The sequence below is a fragment of the Xenopus tropicalis genome, chromosome 5 (genome assembly GCF_000004195.4).
Source record: "Xenopus tropicalis strain Nigerian chromosome 5, UCB_Xtro_10.0, whole genome shotgun sequence".
Taxonomy (NCBI): domain Eukaryota; kingdom Metazoa; phylum Chordata; class Amphibia; order Anura; family Pipidae; genus Xenopus; species Xenopus tropicalis.
Genome location: NC_030681.2, coordinates 48,808,649 through 48,836,308, shown reverse-complemented (window position 1 = coordinate 48,836,308; position 27,660 = coordinate 48,808,649). Strand labels below are relative to the sequence as shown.

Sequence of the window (27,660 nt, the reverse complement as noted above, 5' to 3'; positions counted from 1 at the left end):
TTGACCTACCTCCCAGTAGAGATTAGTGTCTCCCATAATTCTTTTGCATATAAGATTTGGAGCAGTTTCTATTTTGGCCTTCATCTTAGAATAAACATTATGTAAGGCAAACACAATTTTAGCAAAGCAAAGATGATCCCCCAATTAAAACTGCCCTTTTGGAACATGAGACAGAAACATTACTTCAAGATGCCATATTTAGTATTGCTAGTCCCCATTATATTCTGTTATGTGAAAATCTTGACTAAATAATTGCTGCATTGTGTTGAAAAAAAGGTTTCAAACCATTTTGTGCCCTTATGTATAAAATATACAATATTTAGATTAGATCCACAAAGACCTGGGCCTAGTTTGGCAAGATGTTATTGATGTTTAGGATTGCCAGCCTGGCCAGTAAAAAAGATATTTGATTCCAATGTTATAATATATCTAATACTAGCATTAGGGTTGCCACAGGGGGGCAAACGGTTGATCACAGGGCAGTAGAGTGACATCATGGGGGCTGAGCTGTCACATCACAGGGCGGAGCTATGAGACAGTGTTTGACAGCTGACCGATCGCCCTGTCAAACTAGGAAAGTCCTTCCAGATTATTTTCCAGGTTAGGAAACTGGGCAGGAAGTTTTGGCCCAGACAGCCCTTCTGAAAACTGGGCTATCTGGGTCAAAACTCAACCGGATGGCAACCCTAACTAGCAGTCCAGTAAAAATTATTTCAGCCGGCACAACAAGTAAAGTGCAAGCGAGGCAAAGCCCCTGTGTGTTTACTCAGAAAGCAACGTTTTGGGGGCTTACCCATTTGTCAGGCATACTGACACACCAGTGCACATAACTGTGCACCCTAACTAGCAGATCACCTAGCAGAGAAGTGGCGGGATAATAGACAGTGTGGTTTTGGAGCAGGAGGGATGGGGCAGGTGTGCAGGCGGGGTTTAAGCTTTTTTCCTGGCCTAGGGAGAAGGAGATTTTTCTGTCGTTCCATTGGTGCATGTAATAATAGGCCCTCTACATGGGAAAAAAGTTAGGTATGTATTAGACAAATATAAAAATACATTAAATACAAAGCTACACATAAATATTTCTTTATCATCCATGGATAAAGAAAGATACGTTTTTAGTACTAAAATGAGATTATTTGAAAATTTGAAAACTGCTTAGGAGGTTTACTTGGCAAATTTTAGAAGAGGAACTAGGAAAAGACCATTAGTAGTGCTGCATTCTTTGCAAATCACATATATTTTTATCTCATTTCAGAAGAGGAAATGAAAATAAAAAACCCTGGCTCTGTGCTTGGCAATTACTGTGTGGTCTTGCACCCTATCCAGTAATAATGATATTTTATCAGCTAACTTAGCTGGCCTGAGTTTTTTGTTTGCTTTTGGGATTTTCCAGTGGAGTTTAGGCCCAGGAAGATGTGCCAAGCTGACAGCAAGCAGAATCATAGTCGTTTCGTTTTGTAGAATCTCAAACTAGTCATATTTCAGATGTAGGTTTTTTTATTACACAAATGTCCTTGGAACTCATACATCTGCACCCCTACCCATTGTTAGAGCATATGCACTCTGCTCTGTTGAAGCTGGATTTGATCTCTGGTACTCATACCTTGTAGGGCTGCATAGAGAGAGAGAGAGAGGTGTAACTCATTGGTAACTTGGTAGTGTCAAGGTACATAGTGTGCAAGTGTGCAAGAGTACATAGTGGTAACCTGGGCTTGGAGCAGTAGGAATGGGGATGACATGCATGTGGGGTTAAGCCTGGCCTATAGTTTGTTTTCTCTATCTGTATATCCTTGGATGAAACAAAGGGAGATGTTCTGTCTTTCCTGTGGTGCATGAATTAATAGACCCTTGTTTTTCTGCAATGTTTTCTGCTTTACTACCAATTTGTAATTGTGGCACTTTGGGTTTGCTACATAAACAGCCATTATTTGCAGAGCAGTACACCGCAAGCTAAACAATGTGAATGCGGAAATTTCAGTGTTTGGGCTGTAATATTTATTTAAAAGAAAATCTAGGGCTATTTCACCTTGTAGATAAATGAACATTAATTTACAAGTGACACTATTAACTTATCATAAATGCATATAATATTTATATTTGTATTATATATTCTTGAAAAATAATTAGATTTGACAGTTAGATTTAACTGGGGAAAAAAGCATAGTTGGAATGGTCATGCCTGAAATTTTTAGAACAGAACATTTTGTCACAGAAGCCAATTGTTTACAGCACTGTAACCAATAAAGTACAGCATCATTTTCATTATAGCGATCCTATCAAGAAGAAATGTGTGTCTCAAACTGCTGGCAACAGCACCCAGCTCTACTGAATGGCAGTCATATTATAGCAAACCTTTTTGAGTAATATTTCGGCACCTGGAATACAAGTTACAAGCCAAATTTACATGCTTACAATTTATTTCAGAATGGCAGCCCATACCAGGAGCTCCCTTTTATTGTAGGAAGCATAGAGATAGTATAGTGGTCCCTACCAGCATTTTTTTGCAGAGAATAGTATTGTCTCCCCCAGCCAGAGTATAGACTCTATTGGCCCACTCCTCTGGTGGGGAAAACAAAATTGCCCCCAATGGCTCCCTTTAATGAGGTTATGATATGTATGAGCAAAGGTGTAGGTGTGTGTAGACATATCTTAGCTAGAAAATTGTGGTTCATCTTAATTTGTAATGTGCATTTGCCACAATTGTGCCCAATGTGTCAAGACAAGTGGGAGTTCTGTTCAAAATGTCATGCTTCCAATTTGCAGGACGCTAGTCTGGTACTCCTATTGATACACCCCTTTGTAGGAACCCTGCTAACACCAAATCTAGGATGGCAGTAGCTCAGGGTTTCCAGGCTTTCTTCAAAAGAAGCTGGATGGGTGCACTGGTAACTATGTTGAACTGCATGAGTGTGTTTGGACACAAGAACCTTAATGAATTGCATCAATATGTGTTTTCTATTGAGTGTGATTAAGAGCACCCTTATTTGCAAGTTTGTTTGTAAGTGACTCCTATAGACTCCCGGGTTATTGTCTTTGTGTGCTGTACAGCTCTGATAAATGCAGGCAGCTCTGTGTTCATTGATACAAGTGCTCTGTGCTCTGTTTTCGAATGGGGAGACCTTTGGCAATTCTTCTGCTTGGAAGAAAGGGCACAGTGTACAAAAAACCATGGTCAATTACGTCTATTTTTTTACACTTTGCTCCCTGACCAGCAGGTATTATATGAGCCCTATAATGTTTGGGAATATCTTGTACTTGTCAATGTGTTCAACATTCATTGTCTTCTCCTTTTCTTTTTTAGCATTGTGAACATCTGATTTTACACAACATGATATCATTTAATCTGTATTTCTTTTTTGTATATAAAATAAACTGAAATATCAGAACCAAAAACAGAGCAGCTGTTTCTTAAAATGTGAACAGATCACTGAATGACTTTCTGAGAGAAACACTTTACAGACTGCAGTTGGCACTGTAACTAAAAATCTTCCCATGTAACAATGTGTTTAATACTTTGGAAAGGCTTTCATTATACTTTAGCTGTTGAATTTACAAAGAGGTTGCTGTTTGCAACGAGCAAAATTATAACATATTATGCAATTGCTTCAACTTATAATCGTAGGATTCCTGCAATGTTCGGAATATTTGTGCCTATTTTTTCAGCTAACTGAACACGTGCTGTTTTGTCTGAAACACTCCAGCTTTCAGTTTTCTCAAATTTGGCACCTCTGTAATCTACCAAGGACACTGGACTTGCCAAATAGCTTAAAAGTTAAGAGTAACTGCTTTTCAGACTTTTTAAACTAAACTCCTCATTACACGTGCAAAGAAAATCTATTCATTAAACACACAATTCTGAAAACTGCACAAACTCTCTTGTACAGGTATGGGACCCATTATCCAGAATGCTCAGGACCTGGGGTTTTCCAGATAAGGGGTCTTTCCATAATTGAGATCTCCTACCTTAAGTCTGCTAATAAAATCATTTAAACAGTAATTAAACCCAATAGGATTATTTTGGCTCCAATAAAGATTAATTATATCTTAGTTGGGATCAAGTACAAGGTACTGTTTTATTATAAGAGAGAAAAAGGAAACCATTTTTAAAAATGTGAATTATTTGATTAAAATGGAGTCTATGGGAGACGGGCTTTCCATAATTCGAAACTTTCTGGATAACGGGTTTCCAGATAACCTGTCCTAAAAAATAGCCTTAATGCTCAAAGAAGGACTTAGTGCAGTTGTCTTTATGAAATGGGTTGTAGGGCTTATTTAGCAGGAAAGCAGGATACAAAGTGAAACCTGACATGAATACAGCACTGCATTTGGCAGCTATGTATCCATGAGATGTAGAAGGGGGATGTACATTTAGATTTAGATGCACAGGTTAAGGAGAGGTGGCTAATACAGGTCACAAAGAGACCCTGTACTACAGTAATGACAGAGATGGCCTGCCTGCACTGATGCCTGGGGATATTGTAAATTACTTTGTTTGACCTGCTCCCAGGTCCTTTATACCAAGTGGTAGACAGAACGTATTGATAAAATATTAGAAATTGCTCTCAAATCCACAATGTGTTTTAAACAACATTGATATTATTGATTAGTCGAGCAAGACATTTCTGTATTTTGTTACATTAGAATTATTTTTGCCACCATCTCCCGTTGTAAATCTATTTTGGAGCATTTCTTTTTTTTTTTTTTAAATAGCAACCCTAATTCAGAATGCCCTGTGGGTGGTATGCACATCTTAAAACATTTTGAATTTAGAGTATATTAGGGGTTATGTAAAAATAAAGGCATTATGTTTGCCATGGGGCAGTAGCCCATAGCAACTAATCAGCAGGTAGAGTTTCTGGTCACCTGTTTAAAAGAAAACATCTTATTGGTTGGTATAGGTTAAAGCACCTGGGCAATCATAGCGCCTTTTATTATATATCGGGGATTGATTCTTAAAAGCAATTGTGTTCAAAATTCTGGTTTCATAATTCTAGGGGGCTGATTTACTAATCCACAAATGGTCCGAAGGCGTCCGAATGCGTTTTTTTCGTAATGATCGGTATTTTGTGATTTTTTCGTAAATTGTCGCGACTTTTCCGTAGCCGTTACAACTGTTTCGCAAAATGTCACGACTTTTTCGTAGCGTCACGACTTGCGAGAATTGTCGCAACTTTTTCGTAGCCTTCGCGCCGAGTACGAAAGTTTCGGATTCATTCAAGCTTCAGTATCGTGACTTTTCTTGGGCCAGGTTGGAGTTGCAGAGTGCCATTGAGCCCTATGGGAGACTTTCCTTGGGCCAGGTTGGAGCTGCAGAGTGCCATTGAGCCCTATGGGAGACTTTCCTTGGGCCGGGTTGGAGCTGCAGAGTGCCATTGAGTCCTATGGGAGACTTTCCTTGGGCCAGGTTGGAGCTGCAGAGTGCCATTGAGCCCTATGGGAGGCTTTCCTTGGGCCAGGTTGGAGCTGCAGAGTGCCATTGAGCCCTATGGGAGACTTTCCTTGGGCCAGGTTGGAGCTGCAGAGTGCCATTGAGCCCTATGGGAGACTTTCCTTGGGCCAGGTTGGAGCTGCAGAGTGCCATTGAGCCCTATGGGAGACTTTCCTTGGGCTGGGTTGGAGCTGCAGAGTGCCATTGAGCCCTATGGGAGACTTTCCTTGGGCCGGGTTGGAGCTGCACAGTGCCATTGAGTCCTATGGGAGGCTTCCAAAATCATGCAAAGTCTGAAAGTTTTGCCCGCAGTTTAGGAGCGCTCAATACGTAGTGCCTCTAGTTTGAAATGTCAGCAGCTATCTGGTTGCTAGGGCCTTATTTACCCTAGTAACCAGGCATTGGTTTGAATGAGAGACTGGAATAAAGTAGTAATAAAAAAAATAAAACTTGTAGCATCAAAGCGCAATCGTTTTTTGGCTTTCAGCGTCAGTGACCCCCATTTGAAAGCTGGAAAGAGGCAGAAGAGGTAAGCAAATAATTACATTATGTTTGCCATGGGGCAGTAGCCCATAGCAACTAATCAGCAGGTAGAATTTCTGGTCACCTGTTTAAAAGAAAACATCTTATTTGTTGGTATAGGTTAAAGCACCTGGGCAATCATAGCGCCTTTTATTATATATCGGGGATTGATTCTTAAAAGCAATTGTGTTCAAAATTCTGGTTTCATAATTCTAGGGGGCTGATTTACTAATCCACGAACGGTCCGAAGGCGTCCGAATGCGTTTTTTTTGTAATGATCGGTATTTTGCGATTTTTTCGTAAATTGTCGTGACTTTTTCGTAGCTGTTACGACTGTTTTGCGAATTGTCGCAACTTTTTCGTAGCCTTCGCGCCGAGTACGAAAATTTCAGATTCATTCAAGCTTCAGTATCGTGACTTTTCTTGGGCCAGGTTGGAGCTGCAGAGTGCCATTGAGTCCTATGGGAGGCTTCCAAAATCATGCAAAGTCGGAAAGTTTTGCCCGCAGTTTACGAGCGCTCAATACGTAGTGCCGCTAGTTAGAAATGTCAGCAGCTATCTGGTTGCTAGGGCCTTATTTACCCTAGTAACCAGGCATTGGTTTAAATGAGAGTCTGGAATAAAGTAGTAATAAAAAAAATTTCACTTGGAGCATCACAGCACAATCGTTTTTTGGCTTTCGGCGTCAGTGACCCCCATTTGAAAGCTGGAAAGAGGCAGAAGAGGTAAGCAAATAATTGAAAAGTTGCTAGGAACTGGACATTCTATAACTTACTAAAAGTTAACATAGAGGTGAAAGTATGTTCAACATATGGGATGGGGGTATTAGTTATCTCAAGATCATCCTCTGCTAAACTATTTATTCATATTAAAAGACACCTCTCACCCTGTGCTTTTCCAAGCAAGTTTGTAGGTTGCACCAGAAATTGGATTACAGTTTGACAAGAGTGAAAACATATGCAGCATAGTCACGTCGAGTTACAGCAGTTTAAAGACTTAAGTTAGCAGATGGTTAAAATTTTACAAAACAAAAATATTACTTAGCGTTCAGTCAAAAACCTAATGATTTTGAAAGAAAAAGAAAACACTTGAACAGCAATATTTACACCACACCGATAGCAGCTGAAAATCTGTGTGGGCTGAAAGCAATTTTGAAATGTTTGGTTTTCAGATTCATGCTGGCAAATATTTTTCTTTAAGCTGTTTGTTAGTGCTAAAAATATATAAATAATGTTCAGTTCGCTGAATGATGTGAATTGAAATAATTAGCAAAAGCAATCACACAGCATATGGGCAATGTGTATTCCTTTTGTTACTGTTCTAAATTAACAAGGACAAGCTGTTGGTGAGATCATAGTAAGGTAACGTCTAGAGAGTAGCCTAGATTGCAAGCTCCACTGTGGCAGGGGCTAATGGGAATGATGTAACATTTGTTGTATTAATATATAATATATTAGGGTTGTGGTGGCTAACTTCAGACAGGAGGGCCGGGGCGTGAAATCACTAAGTGGGACAGTGACATCATGTGGGCAGGACTATGTCATCACAGGGGGCGGGACTATGACATGGCAATCAGCCAATTGCCAGTCAATCTCAAAGAGTCCTGCCTTTTTCCAAATTGGGGAACCTGGGCAGGTGGTTTTGACCCAGACAGCCCAGAAAAACCGAGCTGTCCGGGTCAAAACCAGATAGGAGACAACCCTAATATATATTGTAAACTAGTAACTGGAAAAGAGTTTAAAGGGAGATATATTTCCCCAAGGGTATCTCATGCATAGTGGTCCTGAATGGGTTGATACCCCAAGGAGATGTAACCTGGGGAATAATTAGCAGGTTAGATCTGCTAGCAGCCAGAGACAGACTGGGAACTGAGACCTGAGAGAGGGAGTCTGTGCCTGTGTGGAACAGCTTGGTGTGCTGCTGGATTTCTCCCAAACTAAAAGAGACTCTGTGAGGGTATATAGTTGTATTTTTGGGTTTAGCCAGGAATCTCATTAGGGGAATGGTAACAGAGAGGGAAAGCACCCTGTGTAGTAGTCAGAGCCCAAGTTTGGCATGGGTTTGGTTTTATTAAGTGAATTTTATAAGTGAATTTTTTTGCCTGCTATGGATTTGCAGCAAAATTTGCAGTTTTGTGAGTGGTGAAAATGTTTCCAATTTTTCACTGTGCATTATGTTTCATTGGGGAAAAAATAGCTTTTTTACATGGGAAAAAGGCAAGAAAAGGCGCCCACTGACTAATGGAGTGAGATAAAACTTAAAAAACATCTATTGACTGGACTCTAGTGCATTTGACACAAGAAAACATGCCTATTGACTCCAATGCATTTGACACAGAAAAAACATTCATTGGCCATTTTTTTAATTTTTCAGCGGTTTTGCTCATTTTTCAGCAAAGCAAAATGTGACAGTTTCTCTCATCACTAAGATGGGGGTCATTGCTCAAAAATATCCTTGGACTATAGATAGGCAACAGAAGATGTACTTGGGTAGCACCATTTCACCATTCTATAGGCATAGCCTCCCCCTAGTTCAAGCCTTGCCAACTGGGCACTGTTGTTTCAAACCTCCCAGATGCTGCCCACTAGTGATGAGCGAATTTGTCCCATTTCGCTTCGCTGAAAAATTCACGAATCTTGCAAAACATCTGCGATACGGGGGAAAAATTTCATTTTGTCCATTTAGAATCCCACTTGTTTACTGTACATTAATAAGTTTTCCATGCAACGTACAATTCATTGGTAATGATGGGAACTATGTTTTATATTATTTCTCAACATGCCATTGATATGTTAACACATGTAAATTAACATATACAATTGAAATAACCAATAACAACAATTGGCTTTCTAAATAATTATTACTACAGTGATTTAATTGCTGATTCCTTTTTCTGGTTTATTGCACCTGTTTAAAATCTGATGATGATTATTCACTTATTCAACACTTTATCACTCTGGATGGCTTGTAATAATTACTAAAACCTCCTGCCAGTGACAAAGAACATTAGATCTCATTGTTATCTCATACTTTGGAAACTAATCTTGACAGACGTTTGTTTCATTGAACTGACTCTGTTCCAATATCCTGTGGGGTGTTTGGAATTGTTCACCAAGGAAGAGTCATTTTTAAATAGTTTATGTGCTGACAGTATATGCACTTACAGTATAAGCTTAAAGAATTCCAAATTCTTTTCTATTGTGTTTGTCAAGCAAAATAATCTTCACTTACTCTAGATAGAGTAGGATAGAATGGGTATGGACGTGTTAACTAAAAAAAAGGAATTTGGGTTTCATGTTTAATTTATAGTATGTCTTGGTGACAGGTCCCCTTTAACATTTGCAGCCTCTTTAGGCTAAAACAGGTCTTCATTATGCATCATGTTAGTAAGGTATGCTATAAGTCTGTATCAAATAAATGTATATAAGTACAAGCCCATATATGAAAACTATATATATATATATATATATATATATATATATATATATATATATACATATATATATATATACTATACACATTACCCCAGCACACCTGCTTGAAGAGAAAATTAAAAGCCAATTTTGCACACACTGAAGGAAAAGCAGGTATGGTCTTTCTCCCAGCAAAGAAAATATACTCTCTTTTTCGCTAGGTTAGGGGCGCGTCAGCTTATGCATACTTTGTACAAACCGTGTAACTAAATTAAAATGCAGACATTTTTCCTTCAGTGTGTGCAAAATTGTTTTTTAATTTTCTCTTGAAGCTATATAATGGAGTGCTGGGGTAATGTGTATAGTATACAGTATAATACAAGCCACTCACCTATGTGCACCCAATTGGTTTTGATTGATTCATGGGATGAGCTGCATTTTTTGGATATATTTATATATATATATATGTAGCCCACCTGTGCAGATACTGTGGTACTACTTCTTTATTTGGCGCTACAGGAGCCCTGAGCCCCCGCTTACTGTGGGGGACAGGCGTTTCCCAGCAATGGCGTGCCTCCACCCAGGGATGATGTTGTGGAACTATATCCACCCCCTGGGAACTTAATAGGTTTCTATGCCCCTCTTGGGACCCACGTACCCCTGGCAGATGTACCCCTCCCTGGGGTTGTTTCTTACCAACGTGGTAGTGGTCCTCTGGGCTTGGCAGATGCTCAAGTACACAGACACAATAGTTGTAGTTGAACTAGATGCACGGTTTATTAGGCAGAGTCCTCTCCAGGAGTGGCAAACATAGTAGTGGTACACAGTGCAGGGCATATCTCCTTACTACTCATTGATACTCATTTTCTGTTGGACTACTTCACGGTACTCCCGCCACATGCTCCCATCTAGGAAACCTTCCCGGTACTCTCGGCAGAGGCACCCCCTCTTGGAGCCCTCCCCGGTACTCACGCTAGAAGCATTTCCACAAGGACCCACACCGGTACTCACATGAAGCATCCTCAAATCCGAGATCCTGGACTAGTGGTGCCTTGGTACACCTTCCCTAGCCACTTGTGGCCCTGCACTCCAGCAGATGTAACGCTGGGAGGTCATAACCTCGCTACCACTCCTGGAGGGGTCATGTCTGCCCATTCTAACCTACTTTGTTCTACATATTACTCCTAGAGCAATCTATTACCAGAACTTCTAACTAAGCTGTACCTGGGGTACTCCTGCCTGGAGCAGTGCCCAAAATGTCTGCCGGACTGAACTCTCAGCACATGGCTGCTATCCCTTATATGGGCCTATGCACCACCCTGTGGCCATAACCCGAACTACAGGTGTACACCCTATTAACTATTGACAACCCAGTCATCCCAGTGTCCCTGTTTCCCAGCACCACCCTGTGGTCTGTCCTAGGGGTTCCTGTCCTAAGGGCCCGTTTTTGGTAAACCCCTACATTCTCCCCCTACAAGAAAATTGTCACCTCCTGGCTGACACACATTCTACTAAATACAATACATTTACCATGTTGTTTTCACATCACGCTTCACAGCTCCTCCAGGAGACTGCCAGGGTACAATGGATGACTGAAAAGGAAAAGTGAGACATAACACATTCCCACCCTCCAAAGTCTTTGTGAAAGTCCCCACAAGAGTCTCTGTCCCTTAGACATTTCACACTGAAACAAGAGAAAGGACAACTTATTGCCCAAAAAATCAAAACAATTTCTTTATTTTTCAGCAAAGAAAATAATAGAAAGAATTTCTTTTCCTGGCCCTCCCCTCCTCCTTGAGGGAGTCCAAAATCCCAAGGTGCTCCCACCTTGGGCCTGCATACCCACTGATTGTGGTAACTTGCAAACTGGAGCCCTCCTGGGCTAACTTTCTCAGCTCCCCTATGGGAATCAACTGGAGCAGTCCTCACTCCAGGCCATCCGGCTGGCTGCGGTGTGGGTTTCCTTTCCACCCCCAACAGTTCCTTCCTTGGGAAAGTGAGTCTCTCCTTGAGAGTACACCCCAACTGTGGGTGCTGCTCCCTTTAACTGAAAACTCCCCGCATGGGGTTGATGGATGCCTCCTGAGGCTACTCACACCATGTATCCAAACCGCAATTTAATATCTTCATACGGTGCGTAGTAGTTAGGATGGGGTTTCTCTACCCGCTCCCCATTTGGCAAATCTACTTCCACACTGAAGTACCTGGACTCTGGGTGCTTGCGCCCACAGCTGTGGACAGTATGGCACAGGACTGTGCGCCCCCACCACCACTCTTTCTCTATTGAGCGGATGAATCTTTTGGCAGCCATCCTCTTTCCCTCATCTGGATGTAACAAGGCACGGCCTACCTTTTTCTCTTTAGAGGTGATTTCTGCTTTCACCCAATCATCCATCATGGATTCCATCTTGTCATATACCCACAGTGGGGCATATGGCATAAAATACCCCCATAGGCGAAAGATTTTATAGTTCATGACCCTCTGGATTCTAGAAACTCTGCAGAATATATCAGGGTCAGCTTTCCCTGGCAGAACCCAAAAGTCTTTTTCTTCCTCTTTAGGGATCTTTCTTGGGGCATAACATGGGTCAGGTAATTTAAACAACTGAGGGCTATAGACATCCTCCTCTTCAGGGTCATCCCCATTCTCATCCACTCTGGAAGTATTGCTGCTGGCAGACCCACGGGCCCCCACTGATGGCTTAGCCCCTACCCTGATAACCTCTCTGTAGGCTGGGGGTTCCGGAGTCCCTGGGGACTTCTCTCCGGTTTGGGCTGCGGTGGCCTCACTCTCCACCTGAACAGAAATGGGCAGCTCCCTCTGGGGTGTGCTATCCGGGCCTTGGGGCAGAGGTATGGCACCTTGGATGACAGGCAAGCCGGGCGCAGGCCCGCTCCCTTCTCCCTCCCCTTCTGGAGTAACTGGCCGGGACCCCTCTTTCACCCCCTCCGGGGCTACAGGGCTCTCATCCCTTGTGGGCACATTATCAGTAACCGCCTCTAACTCGGGTACTAGCACGGGTATCACGGGGGCCTCCGCCGCTTGGGCGTCATCACTCACCTCCGAGTGCCCGCTGTGCTGTGAGGAGCTGAACTTTCCATTGCTCAGTTGAAACAGCAGCGCCAGCGTTGCGCTGTGTCCGTGGCTCTTGGCTTCATCTTTAAAGGGGCCCATCCAGCATCGATGGCCGCAGTGGTCACAGCGCCCTGTGGGGTGAGTCAAGGCCATGTGCGCCTCCTCTCCACACTCGCCGCATAGTGGGACCATTTGGGGCTCCCCCCTTGTAGTGGTCTGTTCAGCAAAGGACCCGAGCCACACATAGCGAACGCCGCCATCATAAGCTGGTAAGTAAGCTGCACCGGTAGGGACTCAAGGCCCGCGCTACCGCACACTTTTGGCACAGGTGTCTCCATGGTATCATACAGCAGCCAGTCGCACACCCTGCTCACGCTGTGTAGTACTTGGAACTGATCCAAAATGGCCCCCGTGACGTCAGGTCGCATCGTCACTCCCTGGCTCACTGGCGCCCTTTCTAAGGCTTCTTATTGGCCGGCCGGCCTCACGGGGCGGTCAATAGGCAAATCAAGGGCGCGTCACCCTCTGGCACGCCCCTATTTCACGTGTCTTCCCCGGCTCTCTCTTTGGCGCCCACTTGCCTGCAATCCTATTGGCAGGAGCTGCCTTGCTCCTCTTTGGCGCCAAATCCCCCCTGGGGATGCGGATCAGGGTGGCCCAAATCTAGCCCGGTCGGGAAAAAGGGTTTCACAGACACACTAGGCCTCAGTTCCTTTAGAGCCCGGTCTGCTAAACGGTTCCTGCTCTCATCTCAGCCGTGCCTCCAAATGTAGCCCACCTGTGCAGATACTGTGGTACTACTTCTTTATTTGGCGCTACAGGAGCCCTGAGCCCCCGCTTACTGTGGGGGACAGGCGTTTCCCAGCAATGGCGTGCCTCCACCCAGGGATGATGTTGTGGAACTATATCCACCCCCTGGGAACTTAATAGGTTTCTATGCCCCTCTTGGGACCCACGTACCCCTGGCAGATGTACCCCTCCCTGGGGTTGTTTCTTACCAACGTGGTAGTGGTCCTCTGGGCTTGGCAGATGCTCAAGTACACAGACACAATAGTTGTAGTTGAACTAGATGCACGGTTTATTAGGCAGAGTCCTCTCCAGGAGTGGCAAACATAGTAGTGGTACACAGTGCAGGGCATATCTCCTTACTACTCATTGATACTCATTTTCTGTTGGACTACTTCACGGTACTCCCGCCACATGCTCCCATCTAGGAAACCTTCCCGGTACTCTCGGCAGAGGCACCCCCTCTTGGAGCCCTCCCCGGTACTCACGCTAGAAGCATTTCCACAAGGACCCACACCGGTACTCACATGAAGCATCCTCAAATCCGAGATCCTGGACTAGTGGTGCCTTGGTACACCTTCCCTAGCCACTTGTGGCCCTGCACTCCAGCAGATGTAACGCTGGGAGGTCATAACCTCGCTACCACTCCTGGAGGGGTCATGTCTGCCCATTCTAACCTACTTTGTTCTACATATTACTCCTAGAGCAATCTATTACCAGAACTTCTAACTAAGCTGTACCTGGGGTACTCCTGCCTGGAGCAGTGCCCAAAATGTCTGCCGGACTGAACTCTCAGCACATGGCTGCTATCCCTTATATGGGCCTATGCACCACCCTGTGGCCATAACCCGAACTACAGGTGTACACCCTATTAACTATTGACAACCCAGTCATCCCAGTGTCCCTGTTTCCCAGCACCACCCTGTGGTCTGTCCTAGGGGTTCCTGTCCTAAGGGCCCGTTTTTGGTAAACCCCTACATATATATCGATCATAGGAAGCCAGCACTCTCGTTAAAATGGGATACTTCGCCTGGGTGCAGTTACCACAAGAATTCAAAGAAGAATTATAACCTGAGTTCAGGAACCGCTCACACAGGACTTAGAATATTTTGAATTAATTTATTTAAGGTAAACAGACAACTGACGTTTCGGCAGTCACACCAGCCTTTGTCAAAGTTACAAAATGGGATTTAAACAAACCCTATATAGTGTGTTTGGCGGGAAAATATTTGAGTTCTGTGTATTAACCCTTGTTTATTCTTGTTTGTTCTTTATTGTTTATCTTGCTTTAGTGGGGGTGATGGTTCTTCACGTAGGGGGTGGGTTTATGACGTCATCACATTGTTCGTTCCATTTCCATATCACGGTCTGTTTGGTTTTACCGCCAAACACACTATATAGGGTTTGTTTAAATCCCATTTTGTAACTTTGACAAAGGCTGGTGGGACTGCCGAAACGTCAGTTGTCTGTTTACCTTAAATAAATTAATTCAAAATATTCTAAGTCCTGTGTGAGCGGTTCCTGAACTCAGGTTACTGTATATATATATATAAATATATACACACACACATATATATATACATACAGTATGTTGTGTAATTGCATGTGTAACAATCATAATACAACTTAATTTATATATTTACTTACTATTTATTATTATACTTTGTATTTATCTATTATCTTATTAACACCCTGTTTGTATTAATGTATTCTACTGTACAGCGCTGCATACATAAGTAGCGCTTTATAAATAAAGATATACATACATACATACTATTTAGCTACCATGATAACAATTACATATGCTATTTCAAAATGTGTCATGTCAGATGTGTTCAGCTTTGTTACTATTCTACAATGTAATACATTTTGGGATGCAATTATAACATCTGAGTCCCCATACAGCCCATTACATCCAGTTAAAGAGATACTGACACCAGAAATGAAACCTTTTTTACATCTATCATAACATTGTCTTTGCATGAGCTTTGTAATTTTGGCAAAAAAGTATTTCCTGATGCTTTTCCATTCCTTCTCTGATCCCCATGTTTCTCTATGAGTAGGCTGCCATATTTGTGCAGCAGGAGGCCGTTAGAATTAGAAGCTACAACTGACAGGCTGAGAAGGGACAGTCAGGTTGGCAAAACAGTCAGGTTTAAGAACTTCAAGTAACAATTACTTACAAAACCAGCCCTAACAGTGAAAAAAGATCAACATGACCTATAGGCAACTTTTTATGTAGATTCATAATTTGAAAAGTAATTTTTTCGTGTCAATATCACTTTAATTGGTAGGAAGATGTACGCAATTAGTCTTAGGGAGGAAGCACAATTCCTGACCTTAAAGCCAATATTGCTGTTCAACATGGTGCTCTGAAACAAGAATGGGAGATTCTCTAAAGAGTTAATAATTTCTAGGGCACGCTATTACATTTTTCTGATCATTTTTTTTGAAGGTCAAGTTCAGACAACAGAAGGCAGAGTGGAAGGGAACGCATGACATCAGCTAATGATAAGGGCCCTCCATCCATGGAATCTACCAAGGAAACACGATATTGTGCTGTTTGCAGTGACTATGCATCTGGGTACCATTATGGCGTCTGGTCCTGTGAAGGTTGCAAAGCTTTTTTTAAAAGAAGCATACAAGGTAAGCATTACACTATAATTCTCCCTCTATGAATATAAAAAATACAATGTGTAGTGTATAGTATACAAATTATTTATTTGGGTATTTCTGTATAGTCAATAATCATACTTTCATGGTAATATAAACCATTTGCAGAAATAAACCACTAATTAAATAATTATAAATGCATATTAATTCTAGATTTTAAATGTATTTAATTGATATGTTTAGACACTATTCATATTTTCAGCCAGGCTATATCCACTGATAACAAAATACTGAGTTTTGGAGAATGTAGAAAGCCAGATCTCCATTTAACCAAAGTGATACAATTAAAAGCTATTTTCTAACTCCACACCGAGACAGAGCTGTGTTTTTCCAGCTGAAGAGAGAAAGAGTACACAGCCTAACATTCTGGGAACACATATAACAAGACTTCCAATTATTCAGTGAATTTATTAAATAACATTGTCTTGCATCAGGTTCGCTGAAGCATAATTGCTTGTTATATTTATAAACGAGGTGCTTAGAGCATAGGCATATGAAAACAGGTTACCAGAAACTGGGGGCTGTTTGAGCATTGCTGGGTAAATAATTCTCTGTGATCCTCAGCAGTACTGCATGTTCACTGATGTCTATATCCAGCAGCATAACTAGATCTTACTGGGCCCCACAGCAAATTCAATTTAGGGCCCCAAAACACTGGTCAGTTGACCTTTCTACCAAGATATGTTGAAATTGTTCATTAATTATGGTCTTTCGGCCCCCCCCCCCACCACATTCCTGGGCCCACCTGCAACCTCAGGGCCTCTTTCCTCTGTAGATACACCTCAGTCTATATCATTATAGCTGTGTAACAACATGTGTGCTATCTGGAAAATGGAAATCTGCTTAGATTGTATCAGTGTACTTCTGTTTTAAACAAAAGGTGCATAAATACTTTAGCCAAATATAATACAGGTCATCTTCTGCATGTTTGGATCCACTTCATTCCATCCACTTACATGGACCCTGCAGGAGTTTGCACAGTTGAAGCTGCTCCCAGACCTAGCCGTGCATGCTCCTGCAGGGTCCATGGCGGCAAACTGTCAGAGGATCTGAACACCCAGAAGATGGCATCTGTGAACTCCACAGCGCACGTCTGCATGTTTATTACAGGTTTACAAGTAGGAACACTTTTGAATGGAATATGCTGTGGTATCAGAGAGGGAGGCCAGTTGAGGGGGCTGGTGTTTAGGGTGCGTTTAATTCTCCTTAAGATTTCTTTTTCTCTGTACAGACCCCTTATCCGGAAACCCATTATGCAGAAATTTCTGAATTAGGCCATCTCCCATAGACTCCATTGTAATCAAATTTTTAAAAATGATTTGAACCTAACTATGATATAATGAATCCTTATTGGTGCCAAAACAATCCTATTGGGTTTAATTACTGTTTAAATAATTTTTTTAGTTGACTTAAGGTAGGAGATCCAAATTACGGAAAGACCTCTTATCCAGAAAACCCTGGGTCCCGAGCATTCTGGATAACAGGTCCCATACCTGTAATACTAAAACACTAATAATAATAATAATAATAATAAAAAAACAGTACCTTGTAGTTGATGGTAACTAAGCTGAATGAACCCATATTGGTGTCAAAACAATCCTATTGGGGTTATTTAATGTTTAAATGATTTTAAGTAGAGTGAAAAGATGGTGATCCAAAATTATGGAAAGATCCCATATCGGAAAACCCCCAGGCCCTGAGCATTCTGGATAACAGGTCCCATACCTGTAATATATTCTATATTTTTCTACCAGTGCTTAATTGCAGATTAAAAGAGCGTTCTTTGCACTTTGCCCTGTTGCATTACCTGGTCTACCAACTCCACAAAGTCAGACAAAAGTTTAGGTTTGCAGAAAAAAAAAAACATAGCATTGTAAGATAATGCAATTGTTTACATTAAATGTGACAAGACAATTAAAACTAATGATGAAAAAAAGTTATGGGATCAGACAGGACATTGTAAAAGCCTCCCAGTCTACTGGGGTGTGCTCAGAAAACGGAACTAGAGCCACCATGTAGAATAAAGCCCTTAGTTGCAAATTGCTGAGAGTAAATACCTGCAGTGTGTACTTTAGAGATGAGAAATGATGTGGTGCTTTGAGAAGTTCTGTGTTTTTAGAAGACGCGTTTGTATTAATGGCAAAGCCTTGGTCTCTATAATTTCTTCCTTTTCCATTTAGTGCTTAGTCTTCTGCCTTTTGCCTAGCTATGCCCTACACACTTTCTCTTATCCCATGATCCCAAAGTGCAAAGTGAAATCTGGAAACTAGCAGATAGCAGAACCTGACACTAATGCCTAAGCAACATACCAGAACCACTACCTCCCAATTTGCCCCACCCTAAATACACACTACCATACCAAACACAAAGTGATACTCAGAGTTTTACAACATAAATGCTGAGTTTCAGGGGCAGATTTACTGAAACTCCTAATATCTCATTTGATTTTCAAATTCGACTAAATTCGATTTCCCGAATGTCTGATATTTACTAAAAAAAAGTTGTAAGAAAAGTCATAAAAAACATGACTTTTCAAATTGTCACTGTGACAAAACCCAGTGAAACCTCTAAAGTTTGAAACAAAAGAAAGAACTTCAAGGAAACGCACCACTGCCATTGACTTCTACATGAACACGAAAATTTTAATCCGGAGATTTGTTGAATTCGGATTTTTTGCTGTTTAGAGGCCTTGGAAAGGTTGCAGCGTTTTTTCTCTGTAACTTTTTCGAGAAAAATCTGAATCGAGTTTATAATTAAAAACCAGTGGTTAGTAAATGAGCCCCTATGTCTGCAGCCCATTGCAATGTATACACTGCATTCCAAATAGTGTTTTCATTTAGAAATTATTTTTGTTTCTGGATACCTCAAAGAAGGGGGTGAAGGGGAGGAAGGAAAGGGGAAAGGAAGTGCTCAAGTAAGAGACTGCAGAAATACAGTAACTATAGTCTTCTGTAGTTATCTGCCATTTCATTGGAATGATCCATTTAACTGTTATTCCAGTGCAAACATCAGTGATATATTCATAGTACAGGTATCGGGCACCCTATCCGGAAACCCATTACCCAGAAAGTTCTGAATTACGGAAAGGCAATCTCCTATAGACTCCATTGCAATCAAATCATTCACATTTTTAAAAATGGTTTCCTTTTTCTCTGTAATAATAAAACAGTACCTTGTACTTGATCCCAACTAAGATATAATTAACTCTGATTGGAGGCAAAACAATCCTATTGGGTTTACTTACTGTTTAAATAATTTTTTAGTAGACTTAAGGTAGGAGATCCGAATTACAGAAAGACCCTTTATCTGGGAAACCCCAGGTTCCAAGCATTCTAGATAACAGTTCCCAAACCTGTATATATTAGTGAGAACATATTTGCAGGGCCGGAACTAGGGGTAGGCAGAAGAGGCAGCTGCCTAGGGCGCAATGATTAGGGGGCGCCAGGCAGAAGCCTCTGCTGCCTACCACTAGTTCCCCTACTTTGCCATTGCCCCCGCCGCTATTGACAAGCGGCGGGGGCAATGACCCATGGCATCGCACCCCCCCCCCTGAACTGCGCATGCGCGCCAACGGAGGGGGCGGGCCCGGTGGCTGACCGGGTTGCCTAGGGCGCCCGGGCGGCTTGGCCCGCCCCTGCATATTTGCATTGAACAAAATGATCATCACTAACATTTTTCTGCAATTACTTTTATGGAAAGGATCTTCATGGATACGTGGCCAAAACCTCTAGTAGAACAGCAGAATCCCTTGTTTATTATTAAGTGTTTATATTGCTGTTTCTTTAAAAGAACATGATGATAACATTTACATGCTTACCCCAAAAGTAAAGTGATAAGAATCCCTTATAAAATATAAAATTCCCATAAAGAGAAACAGTTCTTAAAGGTGCTGGTTTTCTCAGGTGTTGGTTGGGTGTCCTCATCTAATGCACATTTGTATTGCAGATTGACATAAGCTATATCTTTCTGCATGTATAATTCCCCTTGAATTATACTGACTTTAGAAACATTGCAGGTCCCTTTGCAGGTGTTACAGTTATATATATATACCAATTAATCTAAAGATATACAGTAGTCTTTCTTTAAGAATTTTCAAGCAGTAGTGACTTCTTGAAAATTATACTAGAGAGGACTTGCAATATCACCTTAAGCAAAGGCAATTAATTAAAATGAATGCATTTTTAACTACATTCTTAGTCCAGGTCACTTGCAGGTACTCATACATAAATCCCAAAGGATTTGTTATTATTCCTTGATTCCCTGGGTAGCATTAACCATTGAATAACTGTATTCTGTAGTAAATATTGAGGGGGTTCGCTCAAATGGCAGAAGAAGCAGCAGTCAGTAACAATCCAACATCCATTCAAACATGTATTTGCCTGTGTTTTATTCACATCAGGGTTTTCTACAAGACAGGGCACTTTTCCAAACAAATACATGAAAGCAAAATAAAGTTTATTCTTCTGAAACCAGAAAAGACAGGTTGACTGGCAGTCTGAATCTCTTGGAATCCTGTTAGTGTTTCAACGACTCTTAAGGTTAATTAATCCAGTAACTACAAATAGTTCTTGCTTTTTTTTGTCTCCTTGTCTTTCCTCCTTTGCCATCCACCTCCTTTGCTTTACTTCCTGGTTGGAGAGTTCACATTTCAAAAGTAGTAACTTAACACCTGTACTGGCTTTTCAGCCAATAGTATTCTCAATATATTTTCTGTCTCATAGAGCATTCTGGAAAAGACATACCTTCCCTCTAAGGTTTTTCTGAGTTCAGTGCCACAGTATATTTATATGTAAGATATCTTGACCTATGCCTGTCTAGACTAACAACCCTGGGTTTCGTTGTTATTTAGAGGTCAGTAATATCTAATACATATACCTCTTTCAGCTCTGCCAGATACTGTGTTTCTATTGTTGGACCTAACTATAGAACACAACTTCCTGTAGTCTAAGGATCCCACAAGCATTTTGTTGCTATAAACTGGGCATTTATTTTCCTTTTTCTGGCTACCAACCACTCCCTTTCTGGTTATGTTTATTCTTGCTTTGCTTAATGAACTCCCTGATCATTTCCATGGGTTCCATGCCCATACCCCTCTGGCCCTTCTATACAGACTTTATTGCTATTGTGACCATGGGGAGAAGCATGTTTCATGCACTTCCTTGTTATAACAAGCAAAAAATCCACTTGGCAAGAATACAGCTATGTAATTGTTTAGTATCATGCAAGTAAAAGGGTTATGGACATTCAGTACTATTTTCCCATGAAAACATCTGGAACCTTGACTATAAATAAAACTCTGGCATTGATTCCATTGATTCAGAATGGACAAAATCTTGTCATAGCATTAGAGGAATTTAGAGGAAGCATAAGAATGAAAATAAGTTGCAAAGCAACTCAATTCTTTCTAGCATCATAGGTGTCTAAAAGCACTTGAAAGAATTCTACGATATATATGCCAGAATTTCAGACAACACATAAATAGTGTGATTTTTCATTACAATTCTTTCAGACAGACTGAGAGAGACTTAGTACAAAGCAAGTGCAGTAATTGTGAGGTTAGTTTTCTTCTGACTAAACTAAACCATCTAAGAAGTCAACAGAATATTGACTGTGTTGGTCTGAGATAGATGTTGCTGCTAATATTGCTGAGGAATTTTAATATTTAATTCAACCAAGATAATCAAAATTCCCTTCCCAATAATATGTATAAATGCAAGAAGGATTCGTTATTTCTATTATTTTTTTAAGCAAACATAATTGCAGGATAAGCTCATACTACTTAACTAGTTTATAGCTGCTTTTGGGCCTTGTAGTACCTTTTCTAATCATACCCAGTACAGAATGAATCAAAAGGTATAGTCTAATCAGTTATCATAACAATACCCTCCAAAAGTGTTCAAAATACTTTATAAAAAGAAAGTAATATCTTTAAAACTTTTAAAAATTCACTGCAGAAATGTACATTGTTATTTGGTACCATCTCAGAGCTGGTGTAACCCATTAAAATTAAGGTGCAGAGGAGACATTTTTGAGAAAAAAAACACTATAAAAAGTAGTGTAATTTAAAAATATTTGTAATAAATGAATTTGTATTTTGATTTATTCGAGAAATATGCACCATTAATTTACTATACCTCAGATTAAACTTAATGGGACAAGTTCAAACAAAATCTTATTCCTGAGTAAAAAAGCAACTTGACACAGCTTTTTATACTGTGAAGATACAGTCTTCTTTTTTTCATGACTGTGTCGATAAAGCCATCACATTACCTTAGCTTGTATAGCGAGGCTCAAGCAGTAGCACTCTGCCTCCGTGTATAGCAAGGCACAAGCAGTAGCACTCTGCCTCCGTGTATAGCAAGGCACAAGCAGTAGCACTCTGCCTCCGTGTATAGCAAAGCACAAGCAGTAGCACTCTGCCTCCGTGTATAGCAAAGCACAAGCAGTAGCACTCTGCCTCCGTGTTTAGCGAGGCACAAGCAGTAGCACTCTGCCTCCGTGTATAGCAAAGCACAAGCAGTAGCACTCTGCCTCCATCACCGCAATAACATCAGTGCGCCTTCACTGGTAATCGTCAGTAAACAAATTGAGGCAATGTGAGAAATCATTTTTCACTAATTTTCAAAGACCATATCTGATGAAATATATGTAGACTAGTATCACCCAAAAGCAAGGAAAGCCATTGCAACCAGTTTAACCAACAATCAATTGTGGGGCCTTCATGATATTGTTTTGAAAGATCAGAACATGTTATTTTCTTAGAGAGACCAAATTTGTAGCCGAAAAATTCATCCCCCCCTAAAAAATACATATATATTAGACCATTAGTTAGAGACATAGAATTATGTTTTGGGCTTCTGTACCAGACAAAGGCTTGGGCCTTTAGCAGGGAAAATATGTGCCCCCAAAGATGCTCCCAGTAGCCCCCCATCTTCTTTTCTGCTGATTCACTGCACATGCTCTGTGCTGCTGTCAGTTAGTGAGCTTAGGGACAGACTCACAATTTACTGTATATACAGAATATAAATGTAACAATATAAGGCTGATTAGTAATTAGCAATTTGCTAAAGGCCTGATTATTAAATGCATCAGTTTATATAACAGGCCAAGGTTGTGTTCTGCTTGATAATTTGGGATGACACCTATTCTTAGCTTCTCAAAAGCTACTCACAGCACAATGGGCACGTGCACTGTCCTGTACAGTTCTAACAGAATACAAGATGGGAAGATCCTGTGATAAAGACCTATATCATTACTATTATAGAGATGCTGAAACTTTGAGCCAGTGCAGCCTTTTAATATTGAAAATATGGCATTTCTAGCCATATAGATATTTATGGTTAGCTTAGTAACATATGGAATATGTCTGGACAGTTTATAGTATGCCAAGCACTTATGTTGCATTAATATACTGTAGAACTATTAGAGGATCCAAGTTTCTATGATTCTATTACATAAAATTACCTTTTCTGTGTTGGTTGGACAGACATTTTATGTGCTTATTTGTTTTTATTTGTGCTGAGCAATAAAAGCAGATTCTAACATATTGCATGTTGCATAACATACTGTTGAGTTGAAACGAACCACAGGTATGGGACCTGTTATCCAGAATGCTCAGGACCTGGAGTTTTTCGGATAAGGGGTCTTTCTGTAATTTGGATCTCCCTACCTTAAGTCTACTAAAATTCATTTAAATATTGAGTAAACCCAATAGGATTGTTTTGTCCCCAGTTAAGGATTTATTACACCTTAGTTGGGATCAAGTACAAGGTTCTGTATGATTATTACAGAGAAAAAGGAAATCATTAAAAAAAAAAAAAAAAAAAAATAGAATTATTTGCTTAGAATGGAGTCTATGGGAGATGGCCTTTCCGTAATTCAGAACTTTCTGGATAATGGGTCCCACAACTGTACTGTGTTATACATAGACAATCTGAGGCAAGAATAAAATAAAGGCAAATACTTGGCAAGGCAAAGCCTTGCTTTAATAATTAGTCACCTTTAAAATATGTATGTTATGGGCATGGTGTTGCATAGTATTGAGTTTTACACATGTATTTATCAGTATAATGTACCTTTAAGCACTGCTTGAGTATATAGTAAATCACTTATGTACAGGTATGTGTTCTTTGTCCCTTTGCCATATCGAATTCTGGTGAAATTACAAAAAAAAATGGATTCTGTGGAAAAAAAATAAAACATTTGTCACTGTGTGATTCAATTACCTTTGTACAAGTTGTTAGCTGTAATGAGTTGGCATAACATGTGAGTTTTTCATCATTTATCTAGCTCGTTTGTAAGAAGGCTTTCATCCACTCTGGGGGAGACTTCAGCATCAAAGAACAGTTAGAGAGTTTTACATCCAAGATCCAAACAAGAAGACCTCCCCCATTGTCTTAATCTTTTACTGCAGCGTCTATTAAAAGTAGATGCCTGGCATCGCAAAGCAGTTACAGTTCATAACCGTAATCTTCTTAGCACAAGCTGTGAACATTAAAAAAAACAGATGCTTTATTGCGATGGTTTAATTGAAAATATTGTTCTAACAGGTGTCTAGAAGGGGGAAATTGGATTGTGTCATAGGATACTGCCAAGGTCAACAACAGCTTAACAGAAACTGAAGAAGTAAAGAGATGATCATGCAGAGAAATACTGTTATCACTTCTTATCATATATCACTGTTATTTATATTTTTGCAATGCAGAAGTTACTGTTTATTTTATAGAGCCAGGAATAACCTTTAAATTATATCCTCATACTGTATATGGCACTTATGATGTCACCTGCATCACATGATACATTCAAACCTGGGTATTATGAGTAATAATGTACCTATTATATTAAAATATATGTATATGTACAAAAGTTACCAATATCTCTTTCCAAGATCTGTATAAAAACACTTGTCCTTCTGTCATATTTCTGTGTATGGTCCTATTCCTTGGTAACATCTAATATCCTTATATTTTTATAACTGCAGGCACATTTTTACTTTCTTTTAGAGTATATAAATGATGTCTTTAGAGGTCAGGCTTTTGCTTAATTAATTTTTGGTATTTTTGACATATAGCAGAGTAGTAATGGAAAATGAACAGAAGGCACAAGAATAGGCTCTGTGCCTTCCTTGTGTCTCTGGAGCTTGAGAAGCTAAAGCTGTGGGATCAATGTCTGATAGTTTGGCATCTTATTCATTTGCCAGTATAATCAGGGATATACCTGAAGCCGTATTCTTTTATATAGTCACATGTCTAATGTCTATGTAATATAGATGGGAGAACATTTTCCATGCTATATTTGTCAGATTAGATATATGAGAATCTAGTTTGATTCATTATGAAAAAAGAAACATGGCAATCTGTAGATTCTGGCAATTGCCAGAAAGTCTGCTTTTGGATGCAATAGACAGTGAGCATTTAGTGGGCTGGTGGAGGTCTGTTTTGGCCTTTGGGCACTTGAAATGCCAGGGCCTATTTTGAACCCCAGTCAGAGCCTGTTTGAGGATTTTGCCTCCTCAACAGGATCCTGAAAAATGTACATTCAGTTGAGCTAAAACTATTTTCATTAGGGATAAACTGAATCTATATATTTTTTATTTAGCAGAATACCAAACCTAACCAATAAAAAGTAGGTCCCATTTTAATTTCCTGGTAAGTCAGTTTTCTGAGATGCCCTCTGTATGAACAAACCCCTCTCTTCCACTAGCTGCATCCTTTTTGAGCATTGAAATAAAGAGCAGCTCATTAAACAAAGAATTTTCCAGTGAACCAGTGATTTCTTTTAGGCAGTTCGTATGAACCGCAAAGTTTAATTATGATTTTAAACAGGAAAATGGTAGTTAGGTAAAAGGTATGATCAGCACAAGCCCTATTCATTGAACTTATGTTGAATAAGGTGATATACTGCCACTTTAAGAAGAAATGTTTACTGCTTGCACAATTCAGTTTACAATTTCAAATTGTGTTTTACCCAGTATAAAATGTTTAGAGATGAAACAGGTTTAATGGAGTACACTATTTGCCTGGGAGTATGAATCTTCATGTGCTCAGCTAGTTACGAGCTTGTTCCATACAGATGTGGGATTGATCGGATGCCAGCCTTGTAAATGAATTGGGATTTATTAGAATCAGATAAAACAAAGAAATATCCCAGTACTTCGCCAAACCTTAAAATAAGATTACAATCAGGCATGTGGCTGTGGGTGGACTTCTTATTTATTTTATTTATTTGTTTTTCCTTTTAATTTGGGAACTGGGTAGCTAGCACATTAGTTAAAACAATATTGGGAGAGTTGCCCACTTCAAATAGATCATTTATTTTGACAGACTCTCTGTTTCTAATTCTTTGCAAAAAAACTAGAGATTGGTTCTTCTGCAGAACAAGGTAATAAGCTTCACTGTCATAAATCGGGGCGGATGTAAGAAAACTGGAACTTGGGAATCTAGTAACAGATTTAGTAACACACTCACACACTCAGGAAATCATTTTTCTTGTTAAAACATTTATCAAAACAGATAAACGCTGTGATCAGGTAAATGCCATTCAGTTCTCTAGGGTGTTAGAACTCAACAACACAAGGGTAACACCCTCCAAATCATTATTCTCCTCTTTATAACAGTAATTCATTGTGTCTATTGAAGCAGGAAAACCAGTGGTATAAATATGGAGGGAACATGGGCCATGGGATCTGCTTCCAGGGTCGGACTGGGCTGGAGGGGCACCAGGAAAAAACCCAATGGGCCTGGTGGGCCCTGCCAGTCCAGAACCGATCTCTGACGGCGCTCCTCTGGGCCTCCGGTCTCCTTCCCCTAACACACTGAAAGTAAGTTTAATTTACACGTGCTCAGAGAGAGATAGGAGTGTGCGGCGGGGGCCCCTGTGGGGATGTGGGGGGCCACGTTGGTGGCACCATGGAGGGTGTGGGGCTCTTGGGGTGGCAGCCCCAGTGGGCCCTGCACCCCCCAGTCTGACCCTGTCTGCTTCCTCAATAGTTTTTATAATTTCCCCTCCCCAGCAGCTCTTTCCTACCCTGGAGCGAGCAGCTGGGGAGTGAGAGACGCAAGCAGATGGGTGACTGACCAGGCAGTAGCTCAGGGGTTCCTTTGACACCAAGAGCACTTAAAGGCTCAGGCAAATTGTTGGTATTGTGAGCAGGGCACTCCCCTTGTTGTCTCATACCAGTATGCTGATTTAAACTTTTTTTAGTGAAATGTTTGCATATGTAAACTGTTATGATTTGTGTTTGTAGTCCCTTATACTGCAGGAAACAATGGAGCTATATAAATCATAATAATAATAAAACCTATAATTTACCTTGATATACTATATAAAAGGCATTCAAATACTTTGGTTTCAAATCTCAATATGTTGCTCCTTATCTGCATTATACTACTCTGTCTAGACACTATGATAATTTGGGGGTTAAATAAGTAAGTAAGTTAATGGTTTTATATTTTTGTAAATCCATTTCATTTTGATATTTTTCTCCCTCAAATTATACATAATTGCATTGCCAGAGGTTGATACCAGAAAAAGGAATGATTTTCATCATTTGCAAATGGCTTAATAGCTTAATAAAAGCACTCACAGGAGTTATTTATGTGCAGAGGTGTGTTAAATGCACTTATAGGCCCCTGTTTATTTCTGTATTGATAACAGACCTTGCAATCAGAATAAGTATGAAAAGTGCAGTCAATACTTGTTCTTAAACCTTAAGGTCATATGGGTGACTGACGTTATCTGACGTAACTTGCAGTCCTTCAGACCGA

General features: G+C 40.4%; 1 protein-coding gene across 1 annotated transcript in view; it reads left to right on the top strand.

Annotated features, from left to right (window-relative positions):
• Window positions 1-27,660, top strand: part of esr1 (estrogen receptor 1) — a gene marked incomplete at its 5' end in the record, with an annotated part of 78,689 nt that overhangs the window by 13,789 nt on the left and 37,240 nt on the right. The window contains 1 exon segment of the mRNA NM_203535.1: window positions 15,678-15,868. Coding sequence (NP_988866.1) covers window positions 15,678-15,868 — 191 coding nt within the window.